Below are 16,049 nucleotides of genomic sequence, written 5' to 3'. Positions count from 1 at the left end.
CTTCATTCCTGGTTATGTTACTCTTTCAGCATTCGGGTTGGAATTATTCCTGTTTGTAATCTTCCTGGAATTATTGGAAATCTTCATCTGGTCAAATATTTGATTTTATATTCAGAAATCTGCCTTGAATCGAATTTGTTTTGGCTATATATGAACTTCATTTTCAGTACTTTGTTCATGTACTTGTACTTCATTATTTACTTGTTGAAAAATCATCAAAATACAAAAAGAATCCAACCCTTTTGCAACTTCTGTCTATTTCTGAAAGAAAATATTAATAAGCAGGAAAAATCAATTTAAAATAATAAAAATTACAGCAGATTAGTAAAAGAGATCCATCAGGGATCTTTCAGAACAACTGTCTAATAATTTTAAAGACACCAACATATGTCGATTGAGTAGCTAATTTGGAAGTTACGGACCTGATGCAAACTCAGATTTGTGGACAGTCAGTAACAGCAACAATGTAGCACCTTTTTGGCATGAAACAACCCCTTCTAAGGCAGCGATAGGACTATAATGCACCTCCAAATGGAAAACAAGCACCATCTAAGTACTTGAAACAGATTTGTAGATTGAGATACCACTAGATTAGTCACTATCAAGGCAAATATGTTATGCTTAATCACTGCTGTAGCTAGCTGAGTATAGGTAAAGGTTGAGACACAGGCATAGATCATGGCTGCAGAACATTCCAGGACCTAACTTAGGCACACACGTAGGACGGTTGCAGGGTCGAGTGATCAATGATATTGGCTCCTCTGAGCCTTAGACTTCTAGGCTCTATCTTTTATGTTGATATATATTTCAAACATTTGATGACATGGATTTCATATTCCATGAATTTAGTAGACATTTGACACTATTTGTATTTCTAATGTGTTATTTAGTTTAGTTTATTTCCTTCAGTTCAAGGCTAAAATTTACATTTATACTTATGTGATGAATGTAAACTTGTGTATGTGTTCAAAGTAGCTTCTATTTGATGAGATTATTGTGTCTTTAAGGTTTATTTATTAAAGGATGCATGTAACAGGTTTTAAATCCTTAAAAATCTTTGAATTTCTTGGGTTTTTCAATTTGTCGAGTCTTGGTTGAGTCTTTGCCGAGTCTGAGTTTGAGTAAAAAATCAGCTTGCTGAGTCCGAGCTGAGTCCGAGTCTTGTAACTATGAGACTAACAAATGCGAATAAAATATTTACAAAATATCATCGAAGACATTGCTCATTTAATAGAGTTCAAAGAACATAAAAATCTGACATATCCGATAGTTTGGAAGAACATTGAATCCAAATCAAATAAAAAGAAATCATAGAGAAACAAATCAAGAGGTGATTAAGAGAATAAATAAATAAACAAGACAAGGCTGTAAATATCATCGTCAAATATTTGAAGGACTTTGGAGTGAGGGAAATAACATATATGTAAAAAAGAAATTTTCTCAAGGACAAGCTGAAATGGCTAGGTTGTATTCAGCAAGCAAATACAATTGGAAAGAAAACAAAAGAAGGAATAGAAATGTGAGAGTTGCCTTAGGAAACATGACTAGGGGGTTGCTTAGAGGCATTCATAATTACCTAGATGATGACTTGACATTTGCCCAACAAGAAGAACGAAGAAAGGAATAGGAAAAAATGAAATCTGCATGAGATATAGGGAAGTGTGCGTGGTTGAAAAATGGAAAATCTTAAGTCATTGAGCAATAAACACCCAAGAAATAGGGATTCAGGGCCCCAAAGGAGTATCTAAACATGGTAAGTTGGAATTGAAGAGGTTGCCTATGGAGGAGAGGACTAGGATCGGGGGCCATAGTAGAGGAGAAAGACATTATTATTCTTACGGAAACACAAGCCTGATGGATGTAAGTTTCCATACTTCGAAGGATACAATAAAATATTAGTTTGGAACAAAGGGTCTAAAACAGGTAAAAGACATGGAGGGATCACAGTCCTACTAAGATAAATGTCGACTGGAATTACAAAAGTGGAAAAAGAGGGTCCAAATAAGCAATTCATATGGCTTGACATAATAGACAATGAAGTAACAATTAGGCTGGTTGTATGCTACTTTTCCCCAAACAACTTGAAGTTCTACAAGCAAACAAATTTAGATAATGATTATCCGTATCGTGCGTTAAAAGAAGACATTTCTGCATTCAGCACTTTAGGAGAACAAGTTTTAATTGGTGATTTTAATGCTAGGATAGCAAACAATCAATTTCTTTAGTTGGATAGTGATAAGGGAAAAGACAACGACCCTCTATGGCTAGATGAAAATGAGGATCACATGTGGAAAAGTACTTCTCAAGATGGAAATGGGAGTGTATCACACTTTGGGGTTGAGATTTTAGGCCTATGTATCTTGTATGGGATGGTTTTCTTTAATGGCATGAAGGCTTGGCCGAGATTCGGTGGTAGCACGTGTAAAACCTACAACATTCAAAGTCTGGTGGACTATGTGATCTGTTCTCATAGCTCTATTTCTAGGTTGTTGGAATTCAATATTGGTGCTTGTCCTATGGAGCTGAAATTTGATCATATGCCTCCACTTATTAAGTTTGGCATACACATGAATGGTATACAAAGAGAGTAGACCCAACAACTGCTCAAGCAAATTAATTCTCATGGTAGAATTCATGTCAATCAAGAAAATTAAGAGCTCTTTGCTGATGCACTTGAACAACACTTTCAATTGGCGAGAAACCAACATAGAATGAAAGGAAGACAATGAAGTAAGTGATTATATTTGCCGTAGTATGCTAATTTCTTTAATCCACAAGGCTTTAAAGGAGTGTAAGAGATCTTGACCTATGAAGGGAGTTTCAAACACTTTCCCACCTAAGCCTTGGTATAATGAAGAATGCAAAGTTGCTATAAAATCCTTTAAAGAGAGTGAGTCAAACACCAAAAACAAGAAAAAATATGAAAAAGAAAGCAATATGATTTTAAGGAGAAAGGAATTAATTTCTTGAGGGAAACACAATCCTTAAGTCTTTTGGCGAGAATCACAACAAAACAAAAAACGAATAGAAAAGAATATCGTGAATATGCATTGGTTATATACTTATATTGTGCAAAGCTCCTCTATGAAAGAGCATAAGAGAAAAATAGCCCTTCGATAATTGACATTACAACCAAGCTATTCTTAGTGGAGGACATCAAACAAGGTATAAAGAATTTAGCAAGTGGTAAAGCTCAACACATGGATGGGTTGTAGGCAGAATTTTTAAAATGGGGTGTTGAGATCCTAGCCCCAAACATCAAGAAAATCTTTAACAACGTCACACAAAGAAACTTTCTAGTTAAGTGGACAACTAGTGTCGTTATTCCTTTTTACAAAAGTGGCAACATCAATAATCCTTCTAATTACTGTACTATTATGGTCAATCCTCTTCTTGGAAAACTTTTTGGGAGCATCATAGAATGTAGAATGAGCAGTTGGGTAGAAAAAGAGGGTAAAAAGGAAAATGGGATAGGCTGGTTTTAGGCCAAAACACTCTACCATTGTTCATTGCATCACTTTTAGACACTTCATTGAAAAGAGTTAGGGCAACCAAAGTGGAAGGGCCTTTTTTTGCTTCGTTGATTTCAAAAAAATCTTTTAACACTATTCCTAGGCACAAGCTTTGGAGTAGAATGGAAGAACTTGGGATTCCAAATGAGCATAGAGTGGTTGTCCATAAGCTTTTTGAGTAGCTTAGAGTTAAAATCAAAACTAAATAGGGTATGTCTGAATGCTTTGGTAGCAATATTAGAGTCAAACATCTAGGTGTCCTCTTTTCCCCATGTTGTTTGGTTTATATTGATAAGCTAAAGAAATGGCTAAACAACAACATTGGAGAGGATATCCAACTAGCGAGCTAAGTGGTAAAGCTGCTTTTATATGCAAATGAACTTATCCTAATTGGAAAATATGCCTAGGGTTTAAGAGAACATTTGAAGGATTTAGAGCTATTTTTCCAAGAGGTCGGGATGCAAGTGAACACTAGCAAAACCAAAGTCATGATGTTTTCTTTGAAAATGAAAAAGCACTAGGTTAACTTTATGTTTGAGGAAGTTCTTTGGAGATAGTGGAGGAATAAAGTACCTAGGAATTGATTTTCACAATAGGCTTAGTTGAGAGACATATTAGATAAAAAGGCTTCAAGGAGGATGGAGAACATCTTACCTTCTTCAAATAAGAGCAGGAAAGTGGAGTTATGGGATTGGAAGATCAATAAAACCCTTTTTGGTTTGTTGGTCGTGCTAGTTGTCCTCTATGGCTGTGAAGTTTGGGGGAGTAGCATGTCAAACCACAAGTGGAGAATTGTAAAGAATTCAGAAACATCTAATCACTAGTAATCTCAAAGTCAAATCAATATTCCCATATGAGATCCTTTTAGCTGAGGCTGTTATGCTGCCAATGGAGGGATTACTATAAATTTGTTTGTTAAGTTACTTAAAAAAGATTGAAAACATGGATAAGCACCGCTGGTCCAAAATGGTTGTTGAGGTTGAATTAAACTATAGGAAGAAGACATGGAGGAAAAAAAACAAGTGGATGGAAAAATGGGATATTAATTGGCAAGTATGTCTTAACACTAATGAGGAGATAAAAAAGTTGGTGTGAGAAAAATTCAGAACTGTCATGTAGACAAAACAAATTGGTAGAGAAAAAACACACAATGTCAAAGAATTCAACCCCACTTGGAAGCATGATGAAAAAGCCTATATGAGGGTTGCAATAAAGGGAAAAGCTAAAATATTAATAGCACAGTTGAGGAGTGGTTCTCACCAACTTAGATGTTAAATGGGTAGATGGGCAACCCCCAAGACAAAGTGGGAGGAATGAACTTGCATCTTTTATAGAAAAGGGGTGATTGAAATCAAGTGGCACTTCATCATAGAGTGTGTAGCTTATGAGGATATCCATAATCACTTTGAAACCAATTTGAAAGTGGACAATCTAATTTAGATATTTGAGGAGGCAAGGCTTCACAAAATGGCGAGCTTATTGGTCAAGATGCATAATAGAAGAGCTTACATCGAAAGAAATTTAAAAATGTGTTAATTTTGTGGCCCTCGGTCCCTTAGAATACTTGGTCTTGTGGAGATCATTAAAATTCTTTTTTTCATTCATTAAAACATGCACAACTAGGTCATCACAGGGAAGGGTCCACATCCTCCTTCTAGGTCAAAATTTCCCCAAATATGATTTCTATCCTTTTTTCTAGCAATTGGATCAATTACTCATTGTTGAAGGGAATGTAAGCTTTAATTGTTGCGGCTAGGGAATTTTGGAGTCTAAAATTTAAACCCCCTATACTCTAGTCATTGCTTTTGGCTACTCTTACAGCCTAGTACACAAAGCAATTTGATCTTTTTTCATCCTCTTTTCTAGTGACTAGTCAAAATTCTTATTCTTAAATAAACCTTAGCAAGTCAAATAAACCAAAGAACTTAGTTTCTGCCCTTTATATGTGTTGTAACCTGCCTATTTGTGGTACAATTGCATTAATTAATTGACCAACATACAAAATAAAGAATTTTGAATTATTAAATCCAACAAATAAAATGACGACTTATTGGATTATTGTGGAAAATCATATGATCCTTGCAAAATATAAATAAATAGATTTGTTTTGTATTTTTAGATCTTGTGGAACCTGTAATTACCTCTAATCCATAATAAGCACAAATTTGAGCCCTGTATGAAGCCAATGATGAGAACTTGAAGCTTTCTATCTTTTGATTTTTGAATAAACCAATAGGGTTTTTTTCTCTCTGGGTAGAAGCTAAACCAAAGCTTTGCAAACAAAGGTTTTTTGAAATTGATAACGAATCAAATGTTTTCCTTTTTCTCAATAATTCCCTTAAACATTTTCCATCTAAATAGTAGAGGTAGTTAACATTTATTTTGATTTAATATTCAACTTTTCCCTCCAAACTTAATTAATTATCATCTTAAATAATATAATATAAGTTATCTTTTAGTTTTCCACTTTTTGACAACTTAAATATTTAACCATCTAATAATTTAATTATTTTCTGCACAATGAACAAAGTTATGAAAAATATTAAAAATCCCAAACATGAATTTTGACTACACCACCAATACCTTAAGTGCATTGGAAATCAGTCTATATGAAGGTTGGCAAACTCCGATGATGACACACTTCACCAAAAGGTGTGGAGCGTTCCCAAAATGTTGGATTCATATATAAAAATTACCATGTACTCATCTTGGCTCCAAGAACTCACTGTTGCTATCAAAATACCCTTTCAATAAAGTTGGTGCTCTGCAAGAAAGTTGGAGTTTCCAAAAATGTTCGAATGGACTTGAATAGGGACATTACATGTTTTAGAAAAGATATTTCAGCATATAGCAGCTATATGATATGCATCACTCATGGAAGATTTTAGTTGTTGATTGATGTACATCTTTATTGGTTCCATCAAGTCTTTGTGTTGAGTTTTGCCTCTATATCTAGTGGGTAATCTATTGCATAAAGGTTTTTGATGATTAATGAAGGATCTAGGATTAAGAGCTGTAAATTTTCCTTGCTTCCAAAGTGGACATCAATTTCAAATTACAAAGTTGTATTGATTAAATCTCATGGTGTAATGTCCCCATTTTTTGGAGGCACAATAATTAATTAATTTAATTAAGTTGTCCCAATTAATGATATTTCTGAAGGATAGCTTAATTGATTATTTTAATTAAAAGTATTAAGTTAATTATTTATAAAGTTGTCAAATAAATAAAAATTAAAAGGTAACTTTATATTTAATTAATTTAATAAAGTGACTTAAATAAATATTATATCATAAGTCACTTAAGTGAAATAATATTAATATTATTTCTAGAAGCTTCTTGAAAGGTTGGAGAAAAAGTATAAAAGAAGGTCAAGTTGAGCTTCTAATCATCCAGGATTTGATATTTGATTTGGAGTTCTTGTATGGAGAAGGAGCCAGTTTGGGGTTCTGCCATTATTGAGCCTTTGGGAATGGAAACTCTCATAGGTTAAGCAATTTTGAGGCTGTGAAACTATCAGTTGAGATTATTGTAGATTGGAGAGGATATCTCAGTTCTTTCATTGGTGCTTAATGTGTGGATAAAAACCAACTTGTTGAGGTTCAATTTTGAGAAGATAAGGGAGGCATTTGAATACTAGAGAACTTCATCAATTTCCTACAAGGAGCTGATTGCATCGATTCTATTACTGAGTTATTATCTCAGTCATTTTCAGACTTTGTCATGGCTGAGGAAGAACCACGATTTTGATCATAGGGCCCATTTGATGCAGCGACTTCACTCCCAAACTGGAGCGCTCACTTCCTAAGGTGATATCGATGGATTTTGATTCTTGGAAGGAATCTTAGCAGCTGTGAATTATTTATTACAGTCTGAAGCAAATCAGAACAGGGGTGGTACTGAGAAGGGCACGATTTTGGCAGCAAAGAGGTCTCTTTTAGTGGCTATTGCTTGCTTCTTCAACTTCATCATTGGGTGATTTTATAACCTTGTTTAATGTTATCTTTTATAGTGTATTGATCATATGTTATCATTAGGGGAGTTGCTGCTAAAGATGTCATTTCATATCAGGTCTGTCATTGTAGCTGATTCATGAATGTAAGCCTAGAATCCATGGTATCTACATGTTCTATTGTACTTGAAGATTGCATTTAATTAAGGAGAAATAAGTTGCAGGTCACTATTTGATGATATGTCTATGATGACAGTAGTTTGCATGCCAAGTGTTTGTGAAAATGCTTCTTGGCTGTAGGTGCACATTCTTCATTTGGAAATTATATATATGCATTGGAAAGGTCAAAAGTAGTCATTTATGCATTAAGTTTATAGTTTAGATATTATAGAAATCGTTTGCAAGTATTTCTTGTGCCTTGGTGTCAATAACATGCAGTTATATCAGATTGATAACTCAGACCAGCAAGCTAGAAGATTGTATGTGAATTGTTTGACAATATTCCTCAAGCCTTAAACAAAAAGTTTAACTTTAGATTAGGCATGGGATATTACACATGGTGGATATTGTTTTTATATTTTTCAGAGGTTCAATTAGTTTCAAAGCAATAGATTATTTCAAAATCATAGAGGTCATTCATGTGTGAAATTTTTTCTTTAGCAATGACTATTTCTAGTTGCTCTATTTCTAGGTAGAGGGTGCAAGGCCTTGTTTAAGGCTTCCTTATTTTATTATTTCTTTAGGATTTTCTTGCTTTAAAGTTTCTTTCTTTTTTGAAATTTCTATAATTTTTTTTGGATTTCTTTAAAACTTTGTTTTCTTGGATAAATAATTATTATATTCTGAAATCTCCCAAAAAAATGATTCTTTGTAAGCCTATTGATAAGTGTTTTGGGCACAAGTTGTGGGTAATAATGATGGATGCTATGCTTATGCTACCAAAGTTATCGTTGAACCTGCATTTGTAATTCCATTGACTGAATGGAAAGTAGATTTTACCAGCAAGCTTGTATTGAGTTTATTTGTCTAGCTCGTTGTGGCTTTGTCTACCACTTAACTGTTTAATTGTTAAAAATAAGTGCCTTTTATGTGTTATATTGTGTGATCTGAAATGTTGGTCTTTGTTTTTAGCTACTAAAAAGGTGTTGATGTTGTGTTTATATTAGTTGTTTCATCCATAAAATCTAAAAAATCTTGCTTGTAAGACATAGCTGTTATTAGTTTGGTGGTTATATCCAAGGAAAAAACATAGGGAAGTAGCCCTTTCATTAATGCAAAATCTCCAAGAAGATATTGTATGGTGTTGATATATGGATGTGTATATTTTGGTTCTACGGTTCATTTAGCTTATTGTTTTAGTTTAGTTTAGATCTCATGGAGTTTCCCCCATAATTTGAAGAGAGGTTTATCTTCACACACGAACAAGTTAAAATGCTAACAATCTTGTAAGAATAAACAGTATGATGATATTAGATTAAATTAAATGAAGTCCTTGTACCATTTATTGCCAATGATTTGTTTCTTCTTTTACTGGTTGATATGGATGTATTAAGTTTTGTGAAGCAAGAAACTTATTTGAGCTCTTTTAGATAGCTGAAAATGCTTATCTCTGTTTAAAATCAAATGTCGATTTCTTTACAAGCATTTGATATGTTCACTGCCATCAATACAACGATTATTATCAATGTGTTGTATAAGTTTATGAATTGTTTTCCTTTTTGAAATATATTAGGTATCAGGTCTTTATTTTAGAGGGCAAAGAATTTGGCATGCCATGATTGCTGACCTCCTATCCAAAGGAATGGAACATGCGGAACAGGTTCTCACTCTCACACTTGCTCTCATGCAAATGCATCATTTTTTGTTCTCTCACACTTGCTGTCATGCAAATGCATCATTTTTTGTTCTCTCACACTTGAGAACAAACATACTTATATAGAAAAATATTATAGACACACACAAGCCTGGGTGGAGCTATAGCTGCAGCATCAAATTTAAAGGGGCACACTAGCTCAATTCAGAAGTCATATGTTCTGCTGTTGACATTGTATTTTTAAACATTTCTCTTAAAATGCCATTTATCTCATTGATATTATGAAAATATTCATTCCTATTTACTTTTGGCACAACTAGCTTTATTTTTCAAGTAAGGTAGTCCAAAGTTATTTCTGTTTTATAATTTTGAAAATCATTTTGTTAATGAAAAGAAATAAAGAAGCTTTATATGTAAATATGTAATATTGAGAAAATCAATTCCATGAACATTCTACATCAATCAATTTCTTGCTACACACATGCTAATTGATTGCCTTGTAGACCAAATAGACAAAATATTTGAATTCAACCACAATAAAATTCTGTTTTGAACCGCATAAATTTTTGTTTATATTAAGCTTTTATCTTAGCATAGTCTAGTTTGACATAAATTTTCCAAAGGAATTTCTTATACTCTATATATTAATATTTTATGTTGTGTATATTGCATGTGCTTTTACAGAAGTATGCTTGTAATTCAAGTCTACGCATAATTTATTGAACTTGTAAATATTCAGCTGGAGGATGGCTAATATGTATTTTTATTGGAATATTGTTTCAAGTAACTTTCATTATGTTTGATCCATTTGCAGTGCACTTCAGTAACTTCATACCACTAAGTGATTGGACTTGGAATATACATTTTTTATGTTAAAATTTTGATCGGTGATAATTATTTCATCATACTAATCTTGAATCCATGTGCAACTGGCTCTTAGTGTGATGATTAAACACATGCTGTTAGGATACATAAATATGAATGTTAGAATGTGTATTTGTATGTAGCTTGTTGTTGTACTTGGCATTTGATCAACATATTTTGTTTTCTGATTCTGATGATTTCTGATTCTAGAATTTTGGTATAAGAAAAAGTTCTGTTGAAACTTACAATGCTTTGCAAAAACACAAGAATAGGTAATGACAGATTACAGAGAGGGGAACATTTGTTAGCTTCATTCTTTTTTGGGAATTAGGTGTTGTACACCTTGCATAATTTTATGTAATTGTTATATTTATTTATTATGTGACTTGCACATGGACGTGTAACTGCAGAGATTCCATAGGAATATTCTTGGGGCCACTTTATGCTGTATTATAACATTGGGATATATTTTATTGTAATTATTTAATATTGGGAAAAGATATTTGATGAAGTGTAAATTTATATTAAATATGGGGTCAATGGTTAGGTAGCCCATGTAATGTCCCCGATATAATTAAATAGTCCATTTAAATAATTTATTGTACGGCCCCGTACTTCATAATATATTTCGGGCCCCTTTTATTAATTAGTTAGTTATAAACTTTTTTGGTGTCGGCCCGTTTCTAACCCTTCGGGAAACTTTCTGGAGCCCATATATATGGCCAAGTTAGTCATTGTTGTAGGTATGTGAATTTGGTATCTTTTCTTGTTTGTGCGAATTCCAGTTGGAGTTTTGTTATCCACCATTTCGGAGGTGAATGACCCTTCCTACTTGGTATCCGCAATTTCGGTGGGATTCATCCTTCACCCTATTCTACTCTGTGTACTTGTTCTGGATCTGGCAAATCTGGAACCTCATCATTGTTGAATCAAATATTACTTCTAGTTGCATATCTGATAATCTGGTATACATGCATGTCAACTAAGTCCAAGGATTCCTAACATTTAGAGTTCATTACTTGATACGCTTGCTGAAGACCAACCCCTTCACGCACACAAGTTGAAGCCCACCATACACCCCCTTCACCGTATGGTCACACTCTCTCCTCACCACCATACAACCTGCTTCCCACACCATCGTACGACTTGCCTTGGCATCACCGTACGGCTTGCCTTGGCACCACCGTAGGCCTTCTCGATAGTCGCCGTACGACACCCAAGACATGGGTGACCCCAATCACCGTATGGCCACCCAACACTGTACAAGTGACTCCTAGTCACCGTACGACCACCCAACCACTGTACGGTAGATCAGCCCTTCGGCACCGTACAGGTCCGGAACATTACAGCCCATGGTTTTAGCACATGGTTTTGATATAATACCATTTGGTGGTTTTGTGGGGGATTGAATCTATAAAAGAAATCACAAGGTAGTTGTTTAAGGTTAGCAAGTTAGCAAGGTTAGCATTTGTGGAGGTTGGAAGCATGGCTTGAGATGTGTGGTTACATGCTTGTTCACATGGAGTGCTTGTTGGTGGCTTGTGGTTGAAAGGTGTTCATGGGTATATTATAATGTTGCATTTCTAATTAATACATGGATGATGGATGCTTTTAAAGGCTGGGTTTTTTACTCATAAGAGTTTTCCCAAGGTATATCTTGTGTCATCTTTGATATTTATGTTGTCTATTCTTTTGCATTTGGATTTTAAGTGCTTATTTGCTTTGATTTCGCAAATGGGTTATGTGGAAATTGTTTATATGAGGTTGCAAGTTTCCTTTCATTTGGTATCAGGGCCATGGTTGTGGTGTTATCATAGTTGAAAATCTCGGACTCGCCTCGGACTCGGCAAACCAAAATTTTGGACTCGGACTCGGACTCGTGAAAGACTCGCGAAAGACTCGGCAAAAAAAAAAACCGTAGTTTTACAAAAATAACATAAAGAAATTAATGCATTTAGAGAACATAAGTGCCATAATTGAAACATTACACGTCATATGATCTACAAACACGCAACATTTGAAATTTCATCATTCATGGCAGCATATTCAAGTTTCAACTTTCAACTCTAAAATGTATAATGGCAGCATAAGTATATAAATGTTCACAAAATTACATATAATGATATGTCCAAGTCCAACTCCAAATGTGAAAAACAACAATGTGAATGAACAAACCAAAGAGAAGACTACATCTTCCTCTTTGTATTTTTCCTAATATAGCTCAATTTTTCAGGCCTTGAGCTAGAAGTAGTAGCAGTGGGTGTTGTGGTATCTAAATGGTGAAATGATTCTTCTTCAAAGTCAAAGTCCTCATCATCATCCTCATCTTCGTCCTCATCTTCATCCTCCATTTCATCCAATCTTGCTCCTTCTGCATCTTGTGCTGCTCCTCTCTCTATTTCTGCAATTTCTTCTTCGGTAAGGAGGACATCATCACCATCATTTTGTTCATTCATGGTCCAATCACCATATGGATCAATTTCATCCAAGTCAATGGCCTCATGTGAAACACCCTCCACCTGTCTAACTCGAAGGCGAAGGTTGTACCGAACAAATACTAGATCATTGAGCCGCTTTTGTGACAATCTATTTCTCTTCTTTGTGTGAATGCTCTCAAAGACACTCCAATTTCGTTCACACCCAGAAGCACTGCATGGCTGAGACAAAACACGGATAGCTATCTTTTGAAGATTAGGCGTGCCGGCACCATAATTCTCCCACCATAAATCTACAAAAAAATTTAGAAATATTAGAATTGAGAAAAAAATGTAACAATCAAGTTTGTAGGTTTTTTCTTGCACTATTGAACTAAGTTACTAAATTTTTTACCTGGTTGTTGTTTTCCTCTCCTATCAATTGCTAGTTGTGATGAGAAGAGTCTCCCCTCTGCACTTTTGTAGATCTTGAACAATGAACATTTCCAAATTTAGAAATAGATACTAGATAGTCAAAGTGTCAAACTCAAATTCAATAATGAACATTTCCGAATTCATAAATAAAGATAGAGCAATTGCAAATGTCAAATCTCACCTCCAACTCATCAAGAACCTTGTCTCTCAACTCAGGATCAGGTGTCATCTTATCAATGCATGTAATAACACCTGCCATGACCTCCTCATCAGCCCTAAATGAATCAGAGAAGTAGAATTTCGGGTTCAAAAAGTAGGCGAAGGCATGTATCGGTTGGTGGAGTTGGTTTGTCCACCTACGATCAATGATGCACCAAAAGATTTCACATTTTCTTGTATTTCCACGATAGTAATGTGAAATGGCCTCTTTGGCCCTATCCATGGCCTCATAAATGAAACCCATTGGCATGCCCTCTCCATCCACCATACGAAGAACCCTTACCAAAGGTTCTGTCACCTAAAAAAATTAAAACAAATTTTAAATTAGTACAAAATCAACCCCTAAAAAATAAAATCAGCAAATAGACAAGATTGTATAAACTTTACTTTTGTGTTTGTTACTTACCGCAGTCAACTCCTCTCCACTTTTGGTGAACCCTTCATCAAAAACAATGCAAACAATCTTCTCTGCTTCAGGTCTTTTGGAGTATGCAGACCCCAACCAAGCATCTGACACAAACATCTTCTTAAGATGAGGAATGGCACTAAGAATGCTCTGCAAAGTGATGAAGTGGCTAACAAATCGTGTCACTCCAGGTTGCACAAGGTCCTTGCCATTTGTGTGTTTTCTCATCAAAGCAAGCACCCAAGTATGGTTGTAGATGAATTTGGTGACACTTTTTGCATCTTCAACCACCTTCTTCACCCATCCAATCTTCCCAATGTCCTCTAGCACCAAGTCCAAGCAATGTGCAACACAAGGACTCCATGTAATCGAAGGATGCCTCTGCATAAGCATTCTACCTGCAGATACATATGCAACTGCGTTGCCCGTGATAATTTGGACAACATTCTCAACTCCAACTTCCCGAACCACACCATCCAACAGATTACACAAAGTCTCTGCATTTTTTATTTCATTTGAGGCATCAACAGACTTTATGAATACCATTGCACCATTTGAAGCCTCCAAGAAGTTGAGAAGAGTCCTATTCCGTCCATCTGTCCATCCATCAGATAAAATGCTGCATCCTTTTCTCTTCCAATACCTTTTCTGATCATCAACCACACCTTCTGTATTTTTCACAGCTTTCTCTAGCAATGGCCCACTGAAGTCATGACCTGTTGGGGCCTTAAACCCCTTACCCGCTACTGTACATGCATTAACAAAACTTTCCCAATACACATTGTTTGCTGCATTGAAAGATAGATTATTGTAAAACCAAAAGTTTGAAGTTGCTATCCGTGCTTGTTCATGCTTCTCTCTATTCCATCCTGTACCTTCAAGTGAAGGTTGTGCACCTGGAACATTGCGTGGTACAAAAAAATTAGGGTCTGATTGAACAGGAGTGCCACTAGCCTCACCCTCATTGTCACCAAAAGATGAAAGTGACTGACGACCCCGACTGTGACCAATGGGACCCGAAGTGGACAATGTGGGATTCATTGCAGCTGCCATGGCTTCTCTTGTTTTTTGCCTTTCTTCCTTATGCATATCATTCTCAGCAAGAATGGCCTTCATCTCTCTAATAATTTCAGGAGTTGATTTGGGGCATGCCTCCACACCATATCCAGGTATTTGTGCAAGGTGGTATTTTAATCTATTGATTCCACTAATCATCCATTTTGTGCATTCGGTGCAAGTGACCTCCCCCTTTTTGCTTCCTGCGATCTCATATTTCCAAGCTTTATCTCTTTGTCTTCCTGACCTTGGGGTTGCCCTTGGAGTTGAACTTGCCATTGCTGATTTAACATGAAAAAAAAAAAATCAGCAGGGTTTTATGGAAAATCAACAAAAAAAATGACAATGAATCATTTGGGAAAAATAGCATTCAAAAACAAGAAAAAAAAAAGAGGAAATAACTTAGGAAAGATAATAGAAAAAAATTTGGCAGCATATCCCCTTGTTTTTCAAGATTTTTTTCAGTTTCAAAACAATGAAATGATTCAAATGAAAAAAAAAAAGAAAGAGAAAAATCCTTACCTAGATCTCTCTTGCTGATTTTTCCTTCTTCCCTCTACTCCTCCAAACCCTTCTAACCTGCTATAGCAAAAAAAAAACCAAAATGAAGTCAAAATTTAAAAAAAAAACATGTTTTTAACCCTTACAGGCGCGTTTTTCTGGGCCCGCGAGTCCCTGTGAAAGACTCGCGAGTCTTTCACAGGGACTCGCGAGTCCTAGGCGAGTCGACTCGCGGCGCCAAAGGACTCGTGAGTCTGTGGCGAGTCGCCGAGTTTTAAAACTATGGGTGTTATAACCCTAGGTTGAGAAAATCATGTGTTAAAGTTGAATCTATGGATTGCATGAAAAGAATAAAAGACATGTCAAGATATGAGGGTTTTGTAGGTTGTTTATTGCAGATCTAAGTGTTTTGGGTTTGCTACTTTGATGGGTTGTTGGCAGATTTGGGGTTAGAAAAATGATGGGTCAAATGGGTTTCTTGGTTGTGCATTCACATGAGGGTTTTATGGGGAAAGTATTGCAGATGACCTACTAAGACAAAATGGACCCACGATTGGATTTAGGTTGGTCGAGAGACAAATTTTCAAATAAATTTTGCTCTATTTTAGAGAAGTTGAAAAAAACAAAAACTTTTTAGCCCTAGGCCACACATTTGTACGACCCAAAGCATCGTAAAAAAAAATATAAAAAACATCTATCCCTGCCGCTAAAAAAAAATCTTCCTACAAAATAAATAAAACTTTTTTTTAAATTAAATTCTAAATGGGTGTGCATATATGAAAAGGAAACAAAAAAAAATTGTTAAGAGGGGTTTGCAGACCCCACCTTGCGCCCCTTGTTATGTCAATACCTATCCTGATACGTGTGCAGAGTACAA

At 35.3% G+C, this 16,049-nt stretch overlaps 2 protein-coding genes across 3 annotated transcripts in view; one reads left to right on the top strand and one right to left on the bottom strand.

Moving 5' to 3' along the window:
* LOC131047798 (pectin acetylesterase 12) overlaps window positions 1-16,049 on the top strand; it is a 160,916-nt gene that overhangs the window by 59,972 nt on the left and 84,895 nt on the right. For both annotated transcript variants that reach the window (XM_057981582.2, XM_057981581.2), the window contains exon 5: window positions 9,197-9,283. In XM_057981582.2, coding sequence (XP_057837565.1) covers window positions 9,197-9,283 — 87 coding nt within the window. The remainder of the gene's footprint in view (window positions 1-9,196; window positions 9,284-16,049) is intronic.
* Window positions 12,214-13,718, bottom strand: LOC131047799 (uncharacterized). Its single transcript, XM_057981583.2, has 3 exons — window positions 13,172-13,718; window positions 12,971-13,043; window positions 12,214-12,869 (listed from the first exon to the last, which is right to left on the bottom strand). The coding sequence occupies exons 1-3, from the start codon at window positions 13,475-13,477 to the stop codon at window positions 12,328-12,330; spliced, it is 921 nt and encodes a 306-aa protein (XP_057837566.2). The 5' UTR covers window positions 13,478-13,718; the 3' UTR covers window positions 12,214-12,327.

Source organism: Cryptomeria japonica, chromosome 8 (assembly GCF_030272615.1).
Source record: "Cryptomeria japonica chromosome 8, Sugi_1.0, whole genome shotgun sequence".
In the NCBI taxonomy this organism is placed as follows: Eukaryota; Viridiplantae; Streptophyta; class Pinopsida; order Cupressales; family Cupressaceae; genus Cryptomeria; species Cryptomeria japonica.
The sequence above is the reverse complement of the archived record's forward strand: the minus strand, read 5'-3'. Positions and strand labels throughout refer to the sequence as shown.

What these genes read in the sequence shown, in the direction of transcription:
- LOC131047799 (XM_057981583.2), bottom strand. Translation starts at nt 13,477, where the DNA reads ATGGTGGATGGAGAGGGCATGCCAATGGGTTTCATTTATGAGGCCATG. An exon ending in AGGTTCTTGATGAGTTGGAG is followed by an intron (nt 13,044 to 13,171) that starts GTGAGATTTGAC and finishes TCATTGTTCAAG; the next exon opens with ATCTACAAAAGTGCAGAGGG. An exon ending in GAGAGGAAAACAACAACCAG is followed by an intron (nt 12,870 to 12,970) that starts GTAAAAAATTTA and finishes ATTTTTTTGTAG; the next exon opens with ATTTATGGTGGGAGAATTAT.